This window comes from Lactuca sativa, chromosome 9, assembly GCF_002870075.4.
Source record: "Lactuca sativa cultivar Salinas chromosome 9, Lsat_Salinas_v11, whole genome shotgun sequence".
NCBI classification, from domain to species: domain Eukaryota; kingdom Viridiplantae; phylum Streptophyta; class Magnoliopsida; order Asterales; family Asteraceae; genus Lactuca; species Lactuca sativa.
This window is the reverse complement of record NC_056631.2, coordinates 219,920,085-219,935,180: the sequence shown is the minus strand read 5'-3', so window position 1 is coordinate 219,935,180 and position 15,096 is coordinate 219,920,085. Positions and strand designations below refer to the sequence as shown.

The window sequence follows — 15,096 nt, the reverse complement described above, 5'->3', positions numbered from 1 at the left end:
TAATTTAAGTCTAAATTTACCAATATTAAACTAATTCATGTAAAACTATGTATGGTCACACACAATCAAACACATAATAAGTTGTAGATTATGAATCTGCTATGTAAGATTAGGCAAACACAATTAATTGTCATAATTTATGTTCTCTAGCACAACTAAATTTATTTACTTCAATTACTATCTAAGATTTTCGTCGATCCTAGCTCTAGCAATTTAATGTTCACTAAATCACTAGGGTTCAAGTTCATGTAATTTAATGATCACTAAGCTACACAGAACATGAATTCAAGCAACTAAAGAAACAAATATTAACATGCTAGTTAGTAAGAAATTAAACACAAACAAGTTACCAACTAAATAAATCCATTTTCAATAAGCTAAACCATAAGTTAGAAACTTCATCTAGCTAAATGAGAGTAGCTAGATTCAGCTGCTCATAGCCACAGATAAACTAGCACAAATCATAATAGAAGTCATAATGAATGTACCAAATAAACTATTAATGTACTTTCCTCTCCATAGGTGATAAAAACCTTTTCCATAACTTCTTTCCCTCTCAAAATCGTCTCTGGGTTTGCCTTCTATCAGCCAAAAGTCTCCCAAATCGTAATGGCCAACAATATTTATAACTTCTGATTTTGACGAGTTCACGTCGTGAGCCAATAAGTCTCACGTCGTGAGTATGAGATAAACGTGTTCGACAAAGATTCGTTCATCCGGATACATATCTTCTAGAATACTCCATTCACGTCGTGAATCTTCAATTACTCACGTTGTAAGTATGACAATTTCGTGGATTTCTTTTCTTTTGACTCTGCAAGTCTCCAAAGTTTCGATAATTATCAATTTTGGTCCCTTTCTTTGACAATGTTTCACTTTGGCTGCAAACAACAATTTATCCCTATAAGTACCATAATTCTATGCAAATAACCAAAATATTAATAAAAATGTAATTAAATATTGCCTAAAAATATGTATAAATATGACAATATTAGTCAGCACCCCAAAATGGCTTGACATGGGTAGGTCGGGCACCCTAGAATTGCCCGGCAGTATGTATGATTGTATAGTATGAGGTATGTTGGGGGAACTCACTAAGCTTCCTGCTTACAATTTTTAGTTTTGGTTTCAGGTACCTCTTCAGCTAAGGGGAAGGAGCCGACAGGTAGCAACGCATCGCACACATATGATTTTCGTTTTGAGAACCCTGAGATTGTACTCTGATATTTTACTATTTGATGATATGGTTTTTGAGACTTGTGATTTGTGACTTGATGTTTGAAATGATAACACTGATGTTTTCCGTAAACGGTTTTCATAAGTAATATAATCAAGCAAAAATTTCCGGGTCTCGTTTTTGGGATGTTACAGTTTGTTACACTGATTTTGGATGTCTGACTCGGTAAGCTAGATCTGAGCAGAAAAGATGAGAGATATCGGCTGACTGGGAAAGGGATTAATGTTTCCAAAAATGCCCTTGCCCTACCGTTCCAATTTTCAGAGTCTCCATCCCCTTTCTTCTCTCTTTCAGCGACGATCGACAATTTGAGCATCTCCCCCACCCACTGATCGACGATTCAAGCCTCTATCTCCATACCGATCGACAATTTCTGCTTCTTCTCATCAGGTACTGCTTCTGTCTCTTCTTAGTTGCATTTTTTCTATTTCTGTTTCGATTTTTTGTTGATTTGCTCATGTTTGTTGTTTATTTTGATTTCATTAACTCAAATCGATTTCATTCTTGATTCAATTTGTTTCGTCGTAATTTCTTGAATCAAGAGATTTGAAACCAAAAAATTTCTTGTTTGAGAACAAGAAGGAATTTCGCCTCTCAAAATGGTGAAGAGACTTTGCCTTCTTTTTTATTTCTTGTTGTATTTTAAACTATGCTTTTAGATTTTAAGATTCTTCTGTGAAAATTGATGAAGAGACTTTGCGTTTCTTTTTAATTTCTTATCTTTTTTCAGAGCCTAAGGATTCTAGCCCATATAATCTTTAAATAATATAAGCTCCTCTTAGTTGCAATCACATTTATACATAGATCTGCACAATATAACCAATGTTCTTTTAGTAAAGCAAAATATCAACATAGACCTGTATAAAATCATAGAGTTTTGTAATTAGTTATAGATTTGTTTTCAAACTGAAAGCCGCTAATAGAAGTTTCATGAATTACCAGTTGACTTAAGGCTGATTCTTGAACACTGTCATATAAACCGGTCCATTCATTGCTCACTTCGGATGACAAACACTGTATATATGCAGAGCTGCAATAAGTTTTGAATATATTGTCTACAAGTGAATTAATTCTTGGTATTTGTTTTGCAGGGTGGAGATTTTTATTTCAGACGAGAAAAGTCACTATGTTCATTACTTGTATTTTTTGTTTGAATGTTGATGATCATAATTTCTTTAGATAGTTTAGGATTTTATTTAATTTGTTAAAAGTGTTTGTAAAACATATTGAAATAAGTTTTTTAGCTTTTGTTTCCCCAAAATTCTATGTTTATTTATATTTTGAGAAAATGGATTTCCTTTTGAATTGCTTGTGAAGGGTAAAATGATTATTTTCCATTGGTCAGCACATTCAGTCATATGTACAATCAAACAGTATTTCTTCTTACTCGGTCATAATTTCTTACTTGGATAGATTGTGGGTAAGTAGCTATCAAACCTTAGAAAAGAAATAAAAGATATCATTTTTTGTGTTTTTGGAAGTGTGGAGAAAAAAAATGTGGAAAGTGATGCCCACCACTCTAAAACCTTACGCCCAAACGCTCCTTTTTCAAATCCTAAAACCTTGAAGAACGCGGGGGAGAGTACACAATGACAGACGACGATCAATCGCAGCCGTTGGGAACTGATCACTCGCCGGATAATCGCCCTGAATCCCCCAAGCGGCCATTGAAGATCGCCAAATTATTCGACGAAGCAGAAGCGGGAGCAAATCGAACAATGGGGCAAAACCCTAGGACAATTCAAAGGTACTTGCTTGCCATTGAGTACATTGGAACTCGATTCTCTGGTGCTCAGCAACAAGCACCTAATTGCAGGACCGTTGTCGGCGTTCTCCAGGTAGTTTCCCTCTTTGTTATTACGTCAAGCTTAAAACGGCCTATTGATTGATAATGACAGTAAAATTGACATGTTCGCTATTTCATGTAGAACGCATTTCACAAGTTCATCGGTCAACCAGTTTCCATTTTCTGCTCGAGTCGTACAGTAAGTTAACAATCCGGATTTACTTTCTATTGCTTTACACCTGGCAATTGTATTGATTCTCTCTATCAGAAAAACTTAGCTAAATTTCTTTTTCTTTCTCATCTCCTTTTACATTTTCATCTGCTGTTTCAAATCTATATCCTTTACATGTACAGGATGCAGGAGTACATGCTTTATCAAATGTTTGTCATGTAGATGTAGAACGAATAAGCAAAAGAAAACCAAGTGAAGTGGTAACTTCCATATAAAATTAGATTTTTTTTTCTATGTTTTTTCTCTCTATTTGAGTTTCAATGAAGGCATGAAGCTTGAATTTATCAAAATTTGCAGTTGCCACCTCATGAACCTTCTGTGGTCAAGAAAGCTGTCAACCATTTCTTACAGAAGCATGAAGGTGATATAACAATTATTGATGTTCGATGTGTTGCTGCTGATTTTCATGCTAGATATAAAGCTCAAGAGCGAACGTAGGTATCAATAATTATACTATCAAGATTTCATTATGTTAATATCAATAAGGTTGTAATCTTTCGATGATGAGGATGTAGGGGTATTTATGTCTTTTAATCATAATGTGTACATGTTCCTGTAGTTACTTCTACCGGATTCTATCAGGTCCAGAACATTTATCAACTTTTGAGAAAGGTCGGGCATGGCATGTGCCTGAGGAACTAGATCTGCCCGCAATGCAGGTTTGTTTGATATTTTGTCCATGAAGTATGAGTTTATGTTTTACATTAGTTTCGGGGATTATTAATTCAAACTATAATTTGTTGATGAAGAAAGCTTGCAAAATTCTTGTGGGACTTCATGATTTCAGTTCGTTTCGCGCTTCTGGTTGCCAGGTTCTCATCTTGTCCTAAATGAAATACATTAATTTCCTTGTACTTCTCTTTTTGTTGTATGATAATTATAAGGTAGTATGTTAGCTAGTGATTATGGTGATCATATTTGGTCTTGATTAAAAGAAATGGGTCATTCCATTGGAATGAAAAAAAAATTGTTTTGCCTGATGGAATGGATCAGTTCTGAAAGAATCTGATTCCTTTCATTTTGTTAAGAGTAAATTACAAAACAGTCCCTGTGTGTGTGTGTGTTTTATCAAGTTTACTTGAATTGAACTTTTTTCAAAATTTGTCCTTATTTCAAGGTTTCATATCGATTTTGGTCCCTTGAACCTTGAAATATGGACCAAAATTGAAAAAGGTTTCAATTTTGGACTGAACATGGTAAAAATCAGAAAGTAGAATGACCATTCTTGTAGTTTACTTTTTTGTTAGTTTTCATTTCTTTGGCAGGGGTGTTTTTACATTCAATCATGGAAATGAAATGAAAAATTGTAACATAACTCATTTCTATTCATAAAATTTTTGGTGATGAATATATATTTAAGAGTTTCATGATTTTATTTAAATTATATTTTTTATTTTCTTATGATAACTAGAAAATATTTTTAATCATAATCTTATTTGGGTTTTAATGAACTTTTTGTTTGTGTTCAATTTTATTTTTAGTTTTGTAAATATTAAACTCTACAGCTATAATTAATTAAATATAATATAAAATTTCATATGAATATTCATTCCATTCTTACAAACCAACTAAACATGATCATGGAACGTAATTACTCATTCCATTACCATGGCCATTCCATTCCATCCAACCAAACAGACCCATAATTTTATGTAATTCCCTCGTTTCATTCTCAATGATTCTTCACATTTCACAGGCAAAATCACCAATCAGAAACTTAGATGAACTTAACGTTATTGAGGTTTTCCCATCTCCATATTTCCCATCAGCAAAGGAAAGGGAAATACAAAATTCTGCATGTTCTGAGTCAGAGGGGCAATCTTGTAATTTTAACAAAAATAAAGTTGAATGGTCTGTTGGTGAGGCGAGTCTAGGGTTTGGAATGAGGAGAAGGCACCGATGCTTTGTGGTTACTGCACGAGCGCGTTCTTTTCTTTACCATCAGGTTGGTATTAATTATTAAAGGGTATTTTAGACATTTGACTAATGATCAGATATTTTATTTGATTTTATAAGTTACCTGATACAGGTTAGGCTTCTTGTTGGTGCTATAAAATCTGTGGGTACCGGAGATTTCACGGTGTCTGATGGTAAAATTTAGTAATATTATATGTTATTAGGAGATTAATTTATTAATTATTTATCCAATTTGATGTGTTTTTTTTTAGTTGAACGAATCTTGGAAGCAAAGACAGTAACAGCTAATGGTCCAATGGCTCCTGCTTGTGGTCTTTACCTTGCTCATGTCAAATACGATCTCCCATGATCTGTTTATGACAGGTGGCAAAAGGTCTTGTTTGTTACACATGACAACTACTGTCTTTGGTCTGCATTGGACTGAGACTGATACTTTTTCTGTAGGACAACAAGGACTCCCTCTCAATCTAACATCAAATTCGTACACCATAAGTAATGTTAGAAAGGGGGTGTGATGTTTTTGACATTATTAATAATTTGTAATTTGTAATGGTATAGCCAAGTGTAGCATACCAAAAAGAATGTTGTTTTGGTGTTTTATTTTTAAATGAGGTTAGGGAAGGAGAGTTGATAGATTATTCTTTTTTGTTCTTGGATTAGTGGAATTGACCCTCTTTGGGAGTGATTTTGTTACTTTATTTCCAAGTTATTATTCTGTAGATGGTGTATCCAGGTTATGGTTTGACTCCACAAGGAATTGGGTTCGGATTTGAGTCTCCACCACCCTTTGACCACGAGTGCAATATTCAAGGCCCGAATAGATCTAACACCAAGCCCACCATTTTCTTTAGTGTCAGTTACTTTATCTCATGATACCCAATGTTACCCAATGAATCTTGTTTTTACCTTCATGCCTTCCCCATAAGAACTTTCTCCGGATCTTTTCTAATGTTTCAATCACCCTAATTGGTGCTCTAAACAAGGATAAATAGTATGAGGGGAGATTCCCTAACACCGATTTCATTAAGGTCAAGCAACCCCCGAAAGAGATTGTTTTAGATTTCCACATTGAGAGCTTGTATTGAAATTTATTAATTATGGGCTGCTAATTCTTTTTTAAATTCATGTTTGCCCCCACCAGGACGCTGATATAGGTAAAGGGAAGGGAACCCGACACACAACCAAGGATGTTGGCCCATTGAGCTGGAAACACTAATGCCACAAACCTTAGGCTTATAAAAATTCACCTTTAGTCCAGAAGATACATGAAAACATCATAAAATACAGGCTAGGTTTTTTTCAGGTTTGATCTAAACCATTTATCAATAAATAAGGCATCGTCTGCACAGAAAAGATGACAGATCGTTGGCCTATCCAGGATTTTGATACCTTTGAATATTCCTTTCTCTTTAGTCTATTCTAACGCCACATTTAGCATTTCCATTGCAATTATGAACAAAAATGGTGAAGAGGATCACTCTATTGGACACATTTAGTTATATTGAATTCGTTAGTGGGAGAACCATTAACAATGATTAATGCACACGTAGATGATAAAACAGCCTCGGATCTAAGATCGCCATCTATTACCAAAGCCCATAACCCATGTGTAGTAGGATAGAGTCGAGGTACTCCCAATTAATCGAGTTGAATGCCTTTTCGAAGTCAACTTTGAAGAAGATGATCTTCTTTTTGACATGTTTAGCCAAGTCTCATGTTCATACGAATATCTAGAACGAAGGAACAATTGATTACTTATCTAAGGGATGAATCCTAATTAATTTAGTGTTAGTGTTCGATAGTTGCATTGGATGACTACTCTTAATCCCAATTAATTCAGAGTTCGACATTTGCATTGGATGACTAACTCTAAGAAATATTGGACCTTGCATAATTGATGACTTGTCCAAGTGGGAGATTGATTGAAATAGTGTCAGAGGTCATTAACTATTGGTAATATTTCAAAACAATAACAGGGTCCTTTGGATTGCCCACATGGCACAAATGAGAAATTAAAAAAAATAGAATCAAGGAGAAAAAAAGTTTATTAAGTTATTATGTTTAATAAATTAATCAAAAACTATTTTGGAATATGGAATTATTTAATTCAAGGGGTTGAATATTAATTTGTTAAAACATTGACTAATTGGAATATTCCAGAACCCTTATCAAGTAAGAAGATTTCGAAATATCCATCCCATATTGGATGGGAAGTGATTTTTGAATTATGTCTTCATCCCACATGTGATGGGAGATAAACTCGGCAAAGGCTTTAGGGTTATAAATAGGGTGCTAAGGGTTTTATTATTTTTTGCACATTAGCTAGAAAAACTGCCTACTTCTTCCCACCCTTTCTATGAGACGAAATTTTTAACTCTTTTCTAGGGTTTGTAGAAATTTGATTCTCTCCCAGTTTTCTTTTGGTTCTCTCGTTGGAGTCTTGGGTGTGATTTCATTAGAGAAATTTTTGATTGGATCATCTCATCCAAGCAACATGATTGGATCAAGAAGGTTCAAGACAGTCAAGATCGAGTCACACAATAGGTTAGTAATTATATATTTCTTTAGTAGATTTAAAAAATTTAAAGTATGTTGTTATAATTAGTAAAACCTAGATCCTAAGGTGCGGTGCTTGTACACATAGAGATTAAGTTGTTCATTTTGTTGCGCTAATCTGGTGTGTATTTATGTATTAAAAACCCAACAGATGCTTTCAGATCTTTAGACCCAGTCAGGCCTTGACTTAGTCATCAACTATGAAATAACTTATGAATCATTTTTCTCAGCTTAACATTGAATAGCGGGTTATAAGGCGCGTACCAAAAAAACAATTTAAACGGTGAAAGACAAAATAATCGGTTAGTAAACATGTAGAAAATTGAATATATATTACCTTATTCAGTCATTGTTTTCATAATTGTTTAATTCACCTATTTTCTTTTCTTTCTTTTGAAAATTATTCCCTTTGATTTATGATTTCATTTAGGGTTTTTTTTTTTTTTTTTTTTTTTTTTTTTTTTTTTTTTTTTTAAATATAATTACTGCAAATCTAAAACAATGTTTTGATCAAGAATTCTAACACTCCACTAGATAGATAATTGATAGTGTAATAAGAAGTCAAATTGTTTGAAGCACCTAGCATTGTTTGGCCTAATGAAACTTAATCCAGTAAACATATTAGTAAATGACTCGCAATATTCTTCGTCCAATGGTATGAATCCAGAAAAGAAATAAAAAAGTCGAATTGAGTTGTTTTAGGGCTCACATAATCAAATACGACAAATTAAACTTATATTTAGAAGAATCGACTAATTGAATTTGAATACGAACTTGGATTCGTCACAAACCGTATAGACGCGTACTGCTGATGGCTGTTCTTTGTCGTGCGACATTTCCTACGATTGTGGACGACGGTGAGTGTGTTGTTTGTGCTGATTAAAATGCCAAGAGAGTAATTACAAATTTGGTTCCAAAAGTTATATCAACTTACAATTTTAGTCTATGTATTTTATTTTGCGGAACTCATCTCTAGACAAGTGTTTTTTTTCCATACACATCAATTTGTGTTTAAATTGTTAGATTTTACAACTCTATAAAACATAAATTATTATGTATGAAGAAAAAATTGTTGTATATGAATCATTTCGGTTGGATACTAATCACTAGGCGACGCTTAAGAAGTTATTATGAGACTAGAGACCCAATGCCGAAACAAAGAACAATTTGGTGTCAATAGTCAGCTATATATCTAACATTAGATGATAGATAAAGAAAATGCAAAAAGAAACCAATAAATATCTTTCGGTATAAATCAGTGATGAACACTTCAACGACTTTGCCTCTTTTTGTTGAAAAATATTGAAATAGTTTTTTCAAAACTTTTAACTTGCTAAATGTACAAGTTAAGATATATCAACTCTTACTTCTAAAAAAACATGAAATCGTAAATCAAAGGTCATAAAAAATAGGTGAATTAAACAATCACAGAAAAATGATTTAATATGGTAATATATTTTCATTTTTATAAATATTTACTAATTGATTTTTTGTACATTCCTTATAACCGGCTATTCAATGTTAAGCCAAGAAAAATGACTTAGAGGGTGTTTCGTAGTTGATGACTGAGTCAAGGTTGATTGGGTCTGAAGATCTGACAGCATCTGTTGGGGTTTTAATACATAAATACATACTAGATTAGCACAACGAAATAAACAAATTAATATCTATGTGTACATGCACTGCACCTTAGAATCTAGGTTTTACTAATTATAGCAAGTTTGCAACATATTTTAAACTATAAACCTATTGTGTGGTTCGATCTTGATCGTCTTGAACCATCTTTATCCCTTCTTGATCCAGCCATGTTGCTTGGATGAGATGACCCAATCGAGAATCCTTCTAATGAAATCACACCTAAGACTCCAAAAAGAAAACCAAAAGAAAACTAGGAGAGAATCAAATTTCTACAAACCTAGAAAAAGGTTAAAAATTTTGTCTCATAAGGGAGGGAAGTAGACAAATTTTCAGGCTAATGTGCAAAACATAATAAAACCCTTAGCACCCTATTTATAATCTTAAAGTCTTTGTCAATTTTTATCTTTCATCCCATGTTGGATGGAGAAATAATTCAAAAATCACCTCCCATCTAATGTGGGATGGATATTTCGAAATCTTCTTACCGTTAAGGGTTCTAAAATATTTCAATTAGTCAGTCTTTTATCTAATTAGTATTCAACCCTTGAGTTAAATAATTACAAATTCCAAAGTAGTTTCTGATTAATTTATTAAACATAATAAATTAATAACCTTATTTTCTCCTTAATTCTATTTATTTTAATTTCTAATTTGTGTCATATAGGCAACCTAAAGGACCATGTTATTATTTTGAAATAGTACTAATATTTAATGACGTTGGACACTATTTCAATCAATCTCCCACTTGTACAAGTCATTAATTATGCAAGGTCCAATATTTTTCAAATAATCAGCAAGGAGTTTGTCATCCAATACAAATGGCAAACTCTGGATTAATTGGGATTTAGAGTTAGTCATCTAATGCAACTGTCGAACCCTGAATTAATTAGGATTCAACCCTTAGATACGTAATTAGTTATTCCTTTGTTCTATATATTTGTATTAACATGAGACATGGGTACCTAGTCTCATACTAAGTGTCGCCTAGTGATTAGTATCAAACCGAAATGATTTGTATATAACCGTTTTTTCTTCATACATAATAATTTATGTTTTATAGAGTTGGAGAATCCAACAATTTAAATATAAATTGATGTGTATGGAAAAACTTGTTGTGTATGGATGATCTCCACAAAATAAAATACATAGTATAAAATCAAACTGTAAGTTGATATAACTCTAGGGACCAAATTTGTAATTACTCTCTTGGCATTTTAATCAGCACAAACAACACACAATCACCGTCGTCCACAATCAGAGGAAAATGGCGCGCGACAAAAACCAGCAACCAGCGGTACGCGTTTATACGGTTTGCGACGAATCCAAGTTCGTATTCAACTTCAATTAGTCGATTCTTGTAAATATAAGTTTAATTTGTTGTGTTTGATTATGTGAGCCCTAAAACAACTCAATTGCGGATTTGTGATTTTGATATAGGTATTTAATCGTGAGGAATGTTCCTGCATTAGGTTGTGGTGATGAATTAAGGAAATTGTTCGAAGGATATGGTGATATTGACGAGTAAGATATCTTTTTCACTCTTTCGGAAGTGTCTTCAACCATGATGTTAATTGTTGTTTTTTACTTCTTTTATGAATTCAATTCGACTTCTTATTTCTCTTTTGTAGATTCATACCATTGGACGACGAAGATTGCGAGCCATTTACTGATGTTTACTGGATTAAGTTTCATCAGGTCAACAATGCTAGGTGCGTCAAACAATTTAACTTCTTATTTCACTGTAATCGATTATCTATCCGGTGGAATGTCAGAATTCTTCATCAAAATATTGTTTTAGATTTGCAAAAAGGAAGTTGGATGAATCAGTGTTTATTGGAAATCGGATTCAAGTCTCATATGCACCTCAATATGAGAACCTTAGTGACACAAAAGAGAAGTTGGAAGGTAGAAGAACAGAAGTTGTAGCTAGACTTAATCGTAAGTGTTGTATAATATCATATTTTATATTTACAAAGATTTTGTTTTCTAGATGGATTAAATACCTGTATAGTTTGTTATTGCTGTTTTTTCAGCTGGAAGATCCAAGGGTTCTGGTGTTATGAATATGCGTGCAGTTTCTTGTAGTCAACCTAAATTGAGTTCAACTCAATCTCAGACTAATTTCATATCACAACCATTAAATATCCAACACAGGTTTGAATCTAGATCTTATTGTTTTATCCTATCTCTATTGGCATATCTGGATTATATGTTCTTGTTGCAGGGACCCACTGGAGCCACATGCTCAACATACTGTTCACAGTCAAACTCTTCCCTCAACAGTTTCGTCTAATCAGGTTTAAAACATTTTATATTATCTCATTTTTAGCATCTCCAATTTTTCTGAATTTTAGAAAATGAAAAATGAAAAATTTCTGAATCACCTTAACATTAGTCAAAATTCGGGATTTTACAAATTATTTTTTCATACTTTTGACAAAATGGTAGATTACTTATTTTTATCAGTTGTTTATAAAACAAAACAAATACTTACAAAAAAAGAAGGGCATTTTTTGTCGTTTTTCATATATACATTCCATATCCCTTGACAAAATGGTGACTCAAATATTATTTGTGAAATATGATATCAGGATTATTTTCCATTAGAATCGATGAACCAGACAGTTCGATTGGTCAGGGAAAAACTAAACAAGGTGAGTCATGAATTACAAATTTTCTCTCCATTTATCAGATGAAGTTTTTTTTTTTTTAAATTTTTCTCTCTTTTAGATTGAATCGGATACAGAGACTTTAAAAGCCGGGTCTTCTAAGAAACCACGAATTGACAATAGAAGAAGAATTTGATATCCATTAGCTCGTTTCATCAAATTCTTATGAGGAGGGCATTCATGTCTTTTTGCACATACATGAGATTGAGAGCGAGTCTGTGTCCTACCTGTTTGGATGGGACAAAAATTGCAAATTATGTCCGTTGACATCAGTATGAGTTCTAGTCCAATACATGTCAAACAGAGTACAACACTACGACCCGTTGTGTCATATCTTCACATGCTTAACAGATGAGGCTTAATTGTTGTATTCTATTGTGAACATGGTTCAAGGGGACTTGAAGAAAAAAGAAATTGAAATTTGTGTACTTATATGAAATTGGGGTTTGGTTACTAATGAATTGTGATTATAGCCCAATAGCAAGGTCAAATAGTTGTAAGATTTTGGTTAAATGGGATCTCATGCATCAAGAAAAAAAGTTGTATTTGATTTGTTATCCTTTGATATTTCCACTTCATAATTTTATCCATCCACTTAAAAAACAAATGTTTGGACCTTTTTACCCTTTAGTTTAAATCAATGACAAGCACATGAACATTGTTCTTCTTTTTAATTTTATTTCATTTGATTCTAGAACTCTTGAATCTATCCCCCTTATTCGCCCAATTACTGCTATATATATGTCCAAGACATGTTTAACTGCCTAAGTCATTAACGAACGGGGGATGCCCAAAACTCTGAACCAAGGCTGTAGTAAACATAATCTTTTTTCTTTTTCTTTTTGTCCTTTCTATGTGATTTAAGTTTCAGTTACAATTGCTTCAACAAATGGGAATGTATTCATCAAATAATAAACAACTTTATCTATCGTGCAATCATTTTTTCCATTCCAACTGTCATTGCTCTGGCAGCTTTCTCCAATTTGTATAAAATCAATTCAGCCATTTCACAATATGAATAGATTTGGTTGTATGCATATCATACATCTGTTTTTTCAACCAATCAAATGCAACTAGATTTGGTTAGAAAATTTCTTTTTAGTGCAATTCCTTTCTCTGGTGCATGGGGATTATAGGTGGGGCAAGTTTCAAGCAATAGTTTTCTTGCTAATTACTGTACTATGCTTGCTAACTAGTTGTGTTACTTATCGTTTAATTATTCTTTTACACATCTCATGGAAGTCATAGGCATGACTCATCATTTGGTATTCAATTTGTTGCATGCTACACATACATTTTAACTTCATTTTCTTGAAATGGGTTTAAACTAAAAGGTTTTAATTTCCACATTGTACACAAATTATATGTTCAACTACAGTTCGTTTCAAGTAAGTATGGTAAAGATATACATAAAGCATGAGTTACAAATTTTCAGTAAAAAAAGAAATTCTAAATCATATTTAATTGAACTCTAGAACTCAAATTAACGAAATTACTTAGTTGAATGAAGTCTAGATATAAAACAGTGCTAATAACCAAAACTAATATTAATATATTTTAATTAACTAGGTGTAAGACCCATGTATTACATGGGTTTATTTAAAAAAATATGAAATTCTAAACATTTAAAAAGTTTAAATTTATAAGAAAAATTAGAAAAATATTGAATTATTAAAATTTAAGTGTTTTTCTCTTTTAAATTTAAACAAATAATTTAGATAGATAAACAAAAAAAATTAATGGAGTTTTAATTTAGAAATTTTGAAATTAGAAGGAAAGTAATGAAATTGATATGCAATTATATTTATATTTTTTGCAATTAATACATTTAATCAATTATTATATGAAATTTAATAAAAGTGAAAACAACCACAAAATGCCATGTGGAAAAAATTTAATTGAAAATAGCCACAAAATGACAAGTGGAAAAATCAATGAGAGTGTGACATGTGACAAAAAGATTTTCATTTATTAGAGTAAATACCAATAATACTAATGTTAAAGGGAAGGAAAAAATACAGAGACAGTAATTGTTGGCCCCTTAGCCAAACTATAAGTACGAAACAAATAGAATACATAGAAATCCTTGGGCCTTAGGCCTTACAAGTAAAATATATGAACAAACAAAGCAAAAAACAACCTTTGGCCAAATCGAGGTTTGAACTCGGACGTGTAATATAGTCAATGAAGCGCTTCATCCAAGTCAACTACATATTCTTTTATTTAATTTGTTCAGCTATTTTATATTACCTAGAAACTATATACATATATATGCTAATCATTATTTGAAGGGCCCCGAGATTTGGTGAGGCTCGGGGCGATCGCCCAACTTGCCGACCCCTAGGACCGGCACTAAATAGAATAGTTTAGTTGAATTTTTTTTTGTTTCCTCTGTTTACTTGGAAAAAACGGCCAACATTTTTCTTAATAAAATTCTATGAACATAAATGCTAACACATTTAATGGAAAAAGAAGTAAACTTTTTTTCATAAAAGAAAGTGAACAGTGGATACTATTTATAAAAATAATCACATCTCTCTCTTCAATATTAAAATAGAGGATCTTTCTCTCACTTTTCAATATTAAACTTAAGGGTAAAAAGGTTCAAATATTTATTTTGAAGTGGAAGGATAAAATTGTCAAGTGGAAATATGATCACCTTTCCTTATAAATAGGCCGTTTACTAGATGAATGTTTGTACATTGCATAGTAATAAAATTATGTAGTGAAAACATTAATAAATATGTTTTATTAAAAATATTGTCATTAACTATGTAATAATAACTTTATACAAAGTACATAAGTTGATGTAAAATAATGTCATAATCTTGAAACTTGAAAGATATGATAAAGGGGATATTTATTAAAAAGCAGGAAGTTGAAAATTTGTAGTAGTTGAATGCAACTCATAAAAAGTTCAAGTAAGTATGGTTAAAAATATATATTTATCTCAATTATTTCTATCTATGGGTTGTGCCTGAACAAAGTTATTTATAAACTTTGGTTTAAAAATATTTTTTTAACAAATATTATAGCTAAATAATGCTTTTAAAACTTTTAA

At 32.2% G+C, this 15,096-nt stretch overlaps 2 protein-coding genes across 2 annotated transcripts; both read left to right on the top strand.

Moving 5' to 3' along the window:
* Positions 1-2,707: 2,707 nt before the first annotated feature.
* LOC111879019 (uncharacterized) lies at positions 2,708-5,865 on the top strand. Its single transcript, XM_023875496.3, has 9 exons — positions 2,708-3,075; positions 3,166-3,222; positions 3,378-3,455; positions 3,553-3,689; positions 3,815-3,914; positions 4,005-4,067; positions 4,952-5,200; positions 5,285-5,345; positions 5,424-5,865. Exons 1-9 carry the CDS (start codon positions 2,827-2,829, stop codon positions 5,519-5,521), a joined length of 1,092 nt encoding a protein of 363 aa, XP_023731264.1. The 5' UTR covers positions 2,708-2,826; the 3' UTR covers positions 5,522-5,865.
* A 4,699-nt stretch (positions 5,866-10,564) lies between these two features.
* LOC111879021 (uncharacterized) lies at positions 10,565-12,592 on the top strand. The gene is made up of 8 exons (XM_023875498.3): positions 10,565-10,692; positions 10,804-10,887; positions 10,995-11,075; positions 11,165-11,304; positions 11,400-11,520; positions 11,591-11,663; positions 11,958-12,020; positions 12,097-12,592. The coding sequence occupies exons 1-8, from the start codon at positions 10,631-10,633 to the stop codon at positions 12,169-12,171; spliced, it is 699 nt and encodes a 232-aa protein (XP_023731266.1). The 5' UTR covers positions 10,565-10,630; the 3' UTR covers positions 12,172-12,592.
* The last annotated feature ends 2,504 nt before the right edge of the window (positions 12,593-15,096 follow it).